At 61.0% G+C, this 11,069-nt stretch overlaps 1 protein-coding gene across 1 annotated transcript in view; it reads left to right on the top strand.

The window, feature by feature from the left end:
• Nucleotides 1–11,069, top strand: part of TTYH3 (tweety family member 3) — a 34,757-nt gene that overhangs the window by 10,964 nt on the left and 12,724 nt on the right. The window contains exons 2-9 of the mRNA XM_011956970.1: nt 4,085–4,254; nt 4,368–4,479; nt 4,643–4,863; nt 5,181–5,276; nt 6,715–6,787; nt 7,061–7,136; nt 9,662–9,717; nt 10,391–10,483. Of these exons, the coding sequence (XP_011812360.1) occupies nt 4,085–4,254; nt 4,368–4,479; nt 4,643–4,863; nt 5,181–5,276; nt 6,715–6,787; nt 7,061–7,136; nt 9,662–9,717; nt 10,391–10,483 (897 nt within the window). The remainder of the gene's footprint in view (nt 1–4,084; nt 4,255–4,367; nt 4,480–4,642; nt 4,864–5,180; nt 5,277–6,714; nt 6,788–7,060; nt 7,137–9,661; nt 9,718–10,390; nt 10,484–11,069) is intronic.

Here is an 11,069-nt window from a genome sequence, read left to right as displayed (position 1 = left end):
GAGGCGGGCGGATCACCTGAGGTCAGGAGTTCGAGACCACTCTGGCCAACATGGTGAAACCCCATCTCTACTAAAAATACAAAATGAGCCGGACATTGGTGGCAGGTGCCTGTAATCCCAGCTACTCAAAGAGGGCTGAGGCAGGAGAATGGCTTGAACTCAGGAGGCAGAGGTTTCAGTGAGCCAAGATCACACCACTGCACTCCAGCCTGGGCAACACGAGTGAAATTCCATCTCAAAAAAAAAAAAAATCGTAGACTCCCTGGTACTCCAGCTCCTGTGCTGCCTCTTCTGTTTTTTCTCAGCGTCTCTCACCTTCCAGCAGGCTTCACAGTTTGCTTATGATGATGTTGAGTGCCTGTGTCGCCTCACCACCCTGCAGGCGGGCCCCAAGGGCAAGGGTGCCTGGTGCCTAGCAGCCTCTCCCCACCGGCCATGGGCACCCCCTGCCCGCCGCCCCAGGATGTCAGCCCTCCGCACCAGGGAACTGCCATCTGAGGGATGGGCTTGCCTCACCCAGATCCTGTTTGGCCAGAGCTTATCTTGCTCTGCCTCCGTTTTCTCATCTGGCAAGTGGGAGTGGGTGGCTCTGGCGCCGCCAAGGAAGTGATCTGGGCTTGGAAGCCCTTTGATGTATGCTGATGCCCCGAGCTCTGGGTGGACATGCCAGGCCGGTGGCTGCGGAGCTCATAGCCTGGTACGTGTTTAGGCTCTGTGTAATGTGCGTCTGGGATTGGCCTGCTCTTCCAGTCCCCAGCTCCTCACCCCAGGAGGAGTTTCCCTGAGAAGCTGTGAGTCCCGAATGTGGGGTGCAGTACAGACAGGCTTTCCTAGAGTCACGTCCCACGTGAGCACAGGGTCGGGAGAGTGAGGGTGACCCCAGCCAGGGACTGGGGAGGCCTCTGCAAGTGGAGAGCAGAGGGAGGGTTCACTGGAGGAGTCTGGCCAGCCCGGGGTCAAGATGTGGCTGGTTGACATGGCCCCCAGGCCATGGGAGCCCAGGGGAGGCCCTGTGGACGGACATGCAGATGTGGGCCTGGGTCCCATGGAGCTCTGATCCCTGGGAGCATGGTCAGCTGCCACCCCAGGTCTGTTCTGCCCTTGGCCTCTGAGCTATAGGGAGGGTACTGGCAGGGCCTGCAGTCACAGCTGGTGGGGTCAGCACCCCCACTCCATGCCCAGCCCCACATAGGCGAGGGCAGACCCAGGGAGCCCCAGAGCGTGGCTTTTCCAAGCTCCCTAACGTGTGTGCGGAGCCTGGGCACGGTACTGGCACTGTTAATGTGAGCCCCCACCCGCAGATGACTGCTCTGTCTCTCCGCCTCCCTGTGTGACCTTGGGTAAGCCCTCCTGGGCCCTGAGGCCTCTGTGACCTGAGCTCCCTGGGACCGTGAGACCACCCTGAGCTGATTCAGTTTCAGTGGCTCTGGTGCCAGCCCCGGGGCCTGCTCCCAGAGGGTGGGGGTGGGCTCAGGGCCCAGCAGTCCTCCTGCCATTGCAGGGGCAGTAGGCACTTGTGCATGGCTGAAGGAGTGGGAGGGTGCCTGCCCCCGATGCTCTGCAGTGCCCAGATTGCTGGCCACTGGGCAGCCGTGGACACACCAGCGTGGCTTTGGACCATGGCGGCTCATTTCTGGGTGTGCTGGGCTGATCAGCGCCTCCCTGGCCAGGTGGAGGTGGAAAGGCCACCTTTGGGTGTGGGTGTCGGCCAACTTCCTGGAGGGCAGGACACGCCATCCTCCCACTGCCTGGCAACCGTCTCCTGGGAGATCCAGCAGCAGTCCCAGTGCCCACTGTGGCTGAGCCTCTCATCCCAAGTGGGGCCAGGCAGGGGACGATCCGCCGCAGCAGCTCCCGAGGCTGGGGCCCCAGAGGGCAACATTGCTGAAGCGTTGAGATGTGGGGAGGGAGACGTTTCTGTGCAGCAGTGCCAGTTAGGGCAGTGCAGGTGTGCCTGGTGGCCACCCCACAACACTGAGGGCCCCAGCTGCTGACACCCCCCATGGGCACCCCCGAGTTAGCCTCTGGGTGGTCCCTGGCCCCATGATGAGGCACAGCCCTGTGTCAGCTCCCCATCCTTCACCCTGGCATGGGAAGTGTGTGGAGGTTCCGGAGGGCTGAGCCGGGGTCAGGGCTATGCTGAACCCGGGGACCTGGGGTTGCAGGGCCTGTGTGCTTTCTCTGTAGCTTCTCTGAAGCCCAGTTTCCCTGTGGATGAAATGGGGTGAGAGCACTCGGCCAGGCAGATTGAGTGCGGTGCCAGGAGAAGGGACAGCTCTGGGGCCACGTTACCTTCCCTCCCCACAGCTGGTGTTCAGGAAATGTCACTGTTGCATCAAATTAGCCACTTCCTGTGCAGGTCTCCTGGCCTCGGGACAGGGGAGCTCTGGTGTCTGTTCTGTGGTCTGTCTTTTGTGTTCAGAGACCTGGGGAGAGCCACACCGGAAGGCCATGCTTGGAGCCAGACAGGGCTGTGTGTCCGGTGCGGTGCCCGTATGCAGCCTCTGTGGGTGGTGTTCACTGGGACAGCCCTGGCCAGTGACCGTAGCAGTGTGGGGTCAGCCCCGCCGTCTCATCCAGCGTCGGGGGGACTCCATGGGCAGTGAGAGGTGGCTTCTCAGTGCACAGACCCCAAACAGGATCAGACCCCTGATAGGGCCTCTTCCATGTTCACCCCTCAGAAACACTTTCATGGTCAACAAGAGGGGGTTCAGTCCCCCCCAGACTCCCCGTTTCCCTACCAGACCTGAAAACCTCAGCACTACAGCTGGGTGGGGGGTCCTGCCAGGACTGAGGTAGGAGAGTTCTGGGCCTGAGATGGGGACAGGCCCTGGGGTCCTGGAACTGTCTCGGGCTGGGGGTGAGGATGGGAGCTGATGCCAGCAGCCCCTCCCCAGGGCTTCGCTTCTTCAAGGGGTCAGCAGCACTTTTTTTTTTTTTTTTTTTTTAGATGGAGTCTCGCTCTTGTTGCCCAGGCTGGAGTGCAGTGGCGCAATCTCGGCTCACTGCAACCTCTGCCTCCCAGTTTCAAGCGATTCTCCTGCCTCAGCCTCCTGAGTAGCTGGGATTACAGGTGCCTGCCACCACGCCCAGCTAATTTTTGTACTTTTAATAGAGACAGGGTTTCGCCATGTTGGCCAGGCTGGTCTCAAACTCCTGACCTCAGGTGATCTGCCCGCCTCAGCCTCCCAAAGTGCGGGGATCACAGACGTGAGCCACCCCGCCCATCTCAGCAGCACTTCTTTCTTTTTTTTTTTTGAGACGGAGTCTCGCTCTGTCGCCCAGGCTGGAGTGCAGTGGCCGGATCTCAGCTCACTGCAAGCTCCACCTCCCAGGTTCACGCCATTCTCCTGCCTCAGCCTCCCAAGTAGCTGGGACTACAGGCGCCCGCCACCTCGCCCGGCTAGTTTTTTGTATTTTTTTAGTAGAAACGGGGTTTCACCATGTTAGCCAGGATGGTCTCGATCTCCTGACCTCGTGATCCGCCCGTCTCGGCCTCCCAAAGTGCTGGGATTACAGGCTTGAGCCACCGCGCCCGGCCAGCAGCACTTCTTTCCACAGAAGAGAAACCAGGCTTGGGGAGGTGGAGGGACTTCCCTAGTGGGGCTGTGGCTGCAAGGATGCTGGCTCACCAGCATGCTGGGCCCTCATTTGTCACCCACATTCTCTGGCTACCTCCATCCAGCACCTCTCCTTGGGGCGTGGTGGGGCAGATGTCCTAAGCACCTGCCCTGGACTCTGGGGACCTGGTGGGGAGGGGACACGTGGCCTTGCCGGAGCCACAGAGGCCTGGAGTCCGTCCACCCGGTCCCTCCTACTGGCTATGGAGTCTTGATGCCGTGCAGCCTTGAGGATGGTGAGACCGGGGTCCCAGGTGTGGGGTCCAGGCCTGGGTGACCCCAGGTACATCACTGAGGTGGTGGGAGCCTGCATGCCTCACCTACAAGTCGGGGATGGGGTCCACCTCCTAGGGCTGGGTACAGGATTAAATGGGAGTCTGCACCAGGTCCCCTGCTGGGGCGGGGCGTGGGACTCTGGGCTGGGGGGTCTACCCCCTCCAGCACCGCTTCCTGCCCGCCCGCAGGCGCTGCTGCTGCTGGGGGCCGCTGCCCTGGCCTGCCTCGCCCTGGACCTCCTCTTCCTGCTCTTCTACTCCTTCTGGCTGTGCTGTCGGCGGCGCAAGAGCGAGGAGCACCTGGACGCCGACTGCTGCTGCACGGCCTGGTGTGTCATCATCGCTACGCTGGTGTGCAGGTGAGCACGGTGGGGCGGGGCCGGAGGGCGGCCCCCAAGGGGGCGGGGCTGGAGTGTTGGGGTGGGCGGGGCTACATCTCCAGGCCCCGCCCTCATGCCCCTGCCCTCTCCAGCGCCGGCATCGCCGTGGGATTCTACGGCAACGGGGAGACCAGTGACGGCGTCCATCGGGCCACCTACTCGCTCCGTCACGCCAACCGCACGGTGGCCGGGGTCCAGGACCGCGTGAGTGACCGCGGAGTTGGGGCCGGGGCACTCTTGCTGCTCCGGAACCCCATGTCTGCGCGAGGCTGGGCGGGGCAGCCGGGGCTGGGGCTGTGCAGGAAGGGCCCAGCCTCTGGGGCGAGGGGTGCGCGCTCCCAACCTCACGCCCGCGGGTCCGGCGCAGGTGTGGGACACGGCAGTGGGGCTGAACCACACGGCGGAGCCCAGCCTGCAGACCCTGGAGCGGCAGCTGGCCGGGCGACCCGAGCCCCTGCGCGCCGTACAGCGGCTGCAGGGCCTGCTGGAGACGCTACTGGGCTACACGGCTGCCATCCCTTTTTGGATGAACACGGCAGTGTCGCTGGAGGTGCTGGCGGAGCAGGTGGATCTCTACGACTGGTACAGGTGCGGCCAGGCGCTCCTCCCTGCCCAACCCCACCTGGGCAAGCCTCACCCTCCTTGGGCCGGTTTTGCTGTCAGCACCTAGTACATGAGGTCTGATGGGTGGGGGGCCCAGGGCCACTGGAGGTCACAGGCAATGACTGGAGTTCCCCTAATGGGAGCCTTTCTCAAGAACTGACACCAGTTCCCATGACCCAGACCCTCTGAATGCCCTCTGGGGTGCCAGGCTGCTGGCCTCAGCTCCCCCTTGAGGGCCCCTGGTGCCCCACTCCCTGGCCCTGCATCCCTGTGCCCTGGCCCACTCTCAGGTATGCCTGCAGGTGGCTGGGCTACTTGGGCCTGCTGCTGCTGGACGTCATCATTTGCCTCCTGGTGCTGGTCGGCCTCATCCGCAGCTCCAAGGGCATCCTGGTGGGGTGAGTCTGGGAGTGTCGGCCCCCTGTGAGCCCGAAGCGGAGGGGGAGGGCAAGCACGTGGCACCACTTCCCCCACCCCATCGGCAGATCCTCGCCACAAGCTCTGTGGTGGGGGCTGAGCGGGAAATCCCTGCACTGGGCCTGTTCTGAGATTCCCCTTCCATGCCTGTGGCCTGTGCCCCTGTGGCCTGTGCCCCTGTCGCCAGAATCCCGGCACACTTGCCCCCAACCCTTGATTTCCTTCAAGAGTCTGCATGTGCGGCACTTGTAGCCCAGAACCTGAAGCAACCTATCCAGGTCTCTGAGTGCCCGGGGCCACCCAGAGACCAGGCTGGGGCTCCTTCCTCCACCCCTTCCATCCTTGGCCCTGGGACAGCCTGGGTTACAGCTCCCGCTCTGGCTTACCAGGAGGGTGACCTTGGTCAGGTAGCTTATTGGTGCTGGGCCTTGCACCAATAAGGTCTCCTCATTTGGAAGGCAGAGAGAGTGGCAGCTCCTTTGGGGGAGGTGAGGTGTTGTCACTGCCCTTCACTGCACAGCCGCACGGCCATGGCTGGTGCCTCCCTGGGCCAGGCCCGGGAGAAATGGGAGAACACCCAGCCTCCCCCAACGTGGCACTCACAGGCCACAGAGGAGCAGAATGAGGGAAATGTGGCATGGGCCAGATGTGATAGCACCCTGGAGAGGAAAAGCCGGGTGGTGTGCAGGCCTGCAGTGGGGTGAGTTGGGGGAGTACAGCTGCACACCGTGCCCAAGGAGACCTGAGAGAGGAGGAATTGAGTGGGGACCCAAGGGAGTAAGGGACGCCTGGACAGATGAGAAAGAATGACAGTGTGCAGTGGGGTGTGGGGCCTGCACTGGGCTGTGTTTAGGGGGCCTGAACTGGGATGTGGGGGACCCGTGGGGGGGCACCTGCAGTGGGGTATGCACAGGGGGCCTGTGTGTCTGGATCAAAGGGAGCCAGATGTGGGTGAGGTGAGGCCTCAGATGAGGGAGAGGCCGGTGCCGTAGCAAGAGCTCTGAGTCCCCGGTTGCTGAGCGAGGGTTCAGCACAGGAGGGATTGGTCTAGCTGCGGTTATCAGGCCCCTTGGGCTGCTACGTGGGTAGCGGGTTGTGGGGACCCACGTGAAAGTGGACAGTGTTGTCTGTTCAGGAGAGGGACCTGGGGGACAGGAAGGGCAGGGCCCGGAGACCCACCTGGCCTTCCAGTCCTGCTTCCAGCTCAGATCTCTGAGCCCCACCCCACCCAGGAGAGGGATCCATCTGGGCCCCGGGCTGTGGGCAGCTCTGGCTGAGGCCAGGCCATAGAAAGAGCCCCAGCCCGTGTGTGGGCTGAGCCCTGATGTGCACAGGGACCTGCCTTCTGGCCTGCAGCCCAACAGGTGGCACGGCCCCCACCCTGGCCTGGGGGCCGCTGACTGGCTGTCTCTGCCCCAGGGTCTGCCTGCTGGGAGTCCTGGCCCTGGTCATCAGCTGGGGGGCACTGGGCTTGGAGCTGGCTGTGTCCGTGGTGAGTGGCAGAGGGGGTGAGGTCCCTGGCTGCTGGACCTGGGCACTGGGGGAGGGACGAGGGGAAGCCACACTCCTCTCCCCTCCCGTCTTCCCCGGGCACTGGGTTCCGAGAGCCGTGGGCACCCACCGTGGGCACAGTCCGCCTGTAACCCCAGATTCACAGTCCACCCTCCTTAGTTGAAAGCAGACTCCGGGGGCTGGTTCTACCCCCGAGAGCTTCCCTTTAGGCCCAGTTTGGTCACCCCCTCTTGCTTGCCCGCGCCCACCCCAGGGCTCCAGCGACTTCTGTGTGGACCCCGACACCTACGTGACCAAGATGGTGGAGGAGCACTCGGTGCTGAGTGGGGGTGAGTCTGTGTCCACAGCCACGACCGAGCGGGTTCCCCAGGGTTGGGCTGAGCCAAGAGAGTGAGGTGGCTGAGGCCGAGGTACCCCTGCCCCGTGGGCCCGTGGTCTCAGGGAGACAGGTCCCAGGCCAGGACGCTAGTGAGCAAACAGGACCACCTTTCCCAAGTGGGAGGCTCTGCAAAGAATGACAGCAACTGTGTGGGGTGGTGGGTGCCCACAGGGTGGGGGGAGGAGCAGGTGTCGCAGGGCTGCTTCGAGTAGGTGCCCAGGAGGCCAAACGGGTGGCATTAAAGTACAGCCAGAGGGCTGGGCGCAGTGGCTCACATCTGTCATCCTAGCACTTTGGGAGGCCAAGGTAGGTGGATCACCTGAGGTCAGGAGTTCAAGACCAGCCTGGCCAGCATAGCAAAACCCTGTCTCTACTAAAAATGCACAAATAAGCCGGGCGTGGTGGTGGGTGCCTGTAATCCCAGCTACTCCGGAGACTGAGGCACGAGAATCGCTTGAACCCAGGAAGTGGAGGTTGCAGTGAGCTGAGATCACACCACTGCACTCCAGCCTGGGCGACAAGAGTGAAACTCCGTCTCAAAAACAAAAGAAAAGTAGAGCCGGAAGGACCCTGCATCTCTTGTAAGGGCCCCGAGGCAGGAGACAGACCCGAGGGGAGAAGGGAGGGTGGGAGGCCAGTGGGGCTGAGTCACTGTGGCTAGCTTCACTTTATTCCAGGGGAGGCCATTGGAGGGAGGGAGGCGGGAGAGAGATGACCCATGATTGAAGGCCCCTTTCAAAGCTTCTTTAGGCCTTGGGGGTTACAAGAGGAGGTGAGGAGGATGCTTCAAGCAGGAGACAGCAGGGGCTTGAATAAATTGAGCAAAAGGTGGACAGGGATAGGCTCTGAGGGCGGAGCTGGCAAGACTTCCTGGTCAGTTGGATGTAGGGAGCGAGAGGGACGGAGCAGGAGTTGGCGTCCCTGGTCTCAGCCGCTCTGTACTGCGGGGCCGGCCATGAGCTGTACTGCAGGTGGGGGAGCAGGAGGTGGGGGGCAGGGAGCTGGGGCATCAGGAGTTTCAGCCCCCCTCGGAAGGTTTGCGGTGTGTGTCGGACGTCACAGAAGCAGGTGGACGTGGGGATCTGGAGATCGGGGTGCTGTCAGTGTGTTAAGCTTCTCGGGCCCCCATTGTGGAATTACTGTGTGTTCACAAATAAAAAATAGAAGCCTCTCCCTGTAGGGGTGGGGGTTACTGAATGACCTTGAAGGTGATCATCCTGCCACCCTTTGTCCTTGGAGGCCACAGGATTGGCTTGTGGGCTGGTTTTTTTACCTGCCTATGTTGAAGGAACCATTCCCACCAAAGCCTGAGGAGCCTCCCGGAGGAAAAGTCATCACCTTGTCCTCGGGGGTGAGGGTGGAGGGGTGGGCCCGCTCTGCTGGGGGCCGGGAGGGCTGGTGACCACTCAGTGTTACCCACCACTGTCCTTGGCCCCGGTGCTATCAGCCTGGTCCCTTCAGGTCCCTACTACTGGCAGCCTTTGGGGGTCTTATCAAGTATAAGCGGTTCCCCTGCACGTGTACATGTACACACATAAGTGTGAGCTCCAGCCTGTGGGCCAGACAGCCCCTCCCAGAAGGCAGCAAGGCCAGCCCCACTGGCTTCACTGCACAGGTGGCCACACTGATGCCTGGTGCTCTCCTATGTTGCTCCATACTTTCATCATTTTTTCAACTTTTAAAACCTTTTTTTGTTTGTTTGTTTATTTTTGAGACGGAATCTCATTCTGTCTGTCACCCAGGCTGGAGTGCAGTTGCGCAGTCTCGGCTCACTGCAACCTCCCCCTCCTGGGTTCAAGCGATTCTCCTGCCTCAGCCTCCTGAGTACCTGGGATCGTAGGCATGCGCCACCATGCCCGGCTAATTTTTGTATTTTTAGTAGAGACTGTGTTTCACCACGTTGGTCAGGCTGGTCTTGAACTCTTGACCTCGTGATCCATCTGCCTCGATCTCCCAAAGTGCTGGGATTACAGGCGCGAGCCACCACCTCTGGCCTAAAACATTTTTTTTAATGTTCTTTTATAATTGGAAGAACTGAACTTGTAAAGAGTTTGGAAGGTGGAACCCAGGCAAGGGGCAATGTGTGGGGACCCTGGCTTGATGGGAGCCCAGACCCCACTGCCACACACACAGACGTGTGCATGTTACTCACATGTGAAGACACATGCACACATGTAAACAGACACGTGCACACGCGGACATGCACACATATAAACAGACACATGCACACACATGCACACATATAAACACACCAACACAGGCACACAGGCACACATGCACACGTAAACGTGCACACAGACACGTGCATGTGTAAGTAAACATGCAGACACACGCACATATGTAACAGGTGCATGCAGACACACATGCACACATGTAAGCATGCACACAGACATGCCCTGAAGACATATGCACACGTGCACGCAGTCCCACGGGGACAGCTGTTGTGGCTCAGCCTGCCCTGACATCTCTCCGCAGACATCCTGCAGTACTACCTGGCCTGCTCACCGCGCGCCACCAACCCCTTCCAGCAGGTGAGAGCCTGGGAGGCCAGGACTGGGATTCAGGAGAGTCTGAAGTACGTTGCTCTGTGTGGAGGGGCCCAGCAGGCCTGGTGCCTGGCTCCTCAGCCTGCAGGACTGGGGAACTGGGGGAGGGAGCTGGACAGAGGCCGTGTGGATGTCACCAATGGCCCCTGGGGTTACCGTGCCAGTGACCTGGTGACCTGGCTGAGAGCCTTTCGGGGTGACCTGTTCAATGCACCCGCATCGCTGGGACTGCTTTTGCTCCTTGGATTGGCCTTGGTGGGGGAAGGAGGAGCCCCGGGGATGCCTCTGTAGGGTAACCGTGCTCAGGCGTCCCGGTGGGGGAGTTTGAAGAGGTCGGCCACACCAACTGGTCAAGCCCCGTATGCACTGCTGGTCATTTCACCGATAGCACGTGACCCTCTGAATCCTGAGGGCCGTGTGACTGTGCTTTGCTTACTGGTGTGGGTGTGTGGTTGGCTGTTACCACCTCAGGGCTCTGTGGTCTCTGGGTGTGTCTCGGGGAAAGCAAGGGTAGGGAGTGCCCTGTTGGCCTGCAGGGTGGAGCCTTGATGGCCTCCCGGGCTGGACAGCTGGCTGGTGGCCATGTGGGAGGGTCCTGGGGAGGGAGAGGCGGGCGGACCCCGCAGCACCCACGGACTTGGTCTCCTCTCCGGAGCAGAAGCTGTCGGGCAGCCACAAGGCGCTGGTGGAGATGCAGGATGTCGTGGCTGAGCTTTTGAGGACCATCCCCTCGGAGCAGCCGGCCACTAAGGTGAGGGGCTGCGGGGCAGGCACTGGGGCGGGCAGGGGTCCTCTTTTCTCAGCATGAAAGAAACGTGGGTGCAAACACAGCTCAGGGCGAATTTGGAGAAGGCACCAGGCTGGCCGAGCGGGGACCTGGTGTTGGCGGTGCCCTGGGAGGTATTCCTCGTTCCTTCCCCAGCCCTTTCTACGTTAGGCCTCTTCCTCCTGCCTTCATTCCTTTCCCTTGGGAATTTTTGGTAGGTTTTAAAAATCATTTCTTTTGAGACAGGCACTTGCTGTGTTGCCCAGGTGGGTCTCAGGGCTGGGATGACAGACATGAGCCACCACACCCAACTTTGTTTTTTTTTTGTAGTTGAGACGGACTCTCGCTCTGTCACCCAGGCTGGAGTGCAGTAGTGCAATCTCGGCTCACTGCAGTCTCCGCCTCCCGGGTTCACGCCATTCTCCTGCCTCAGCCTCCCGAGTAGCTGGGATTACAGGCACCGCCACCACACCCGGCTGAGTTTTTGTAATTTTTTGTAATTTTTTTTTTTTTTTTTTGTATTTTTAGTAGAGACAGGGTTTCACTGTGTTAGCCAGGATGGTCTCAATCT

The sequence above is a fragment of the Colobus angolensis genome, unplaced genomic scaffold, assembly GCF_000951035.1.
Source record: "Colobus angolensis palliatus isolate OR3802 unplaced genomic scaffold, Cang.pa_1.0 Scaffold43, whole genome shotgun sequence".
Classification (NCBI taxonomy): domain Eukaryota; kingdom Metazoa; phylum Chordata; class Mammalia; order Primates; family Cercopithecidae; genus Colobus; species Colobus angolensis.
The sequence above is the reverse complement of the archived record's forward strand: the minus strand, read 5'-3'. Positions and strand labels throughout refer to the sequence as shown.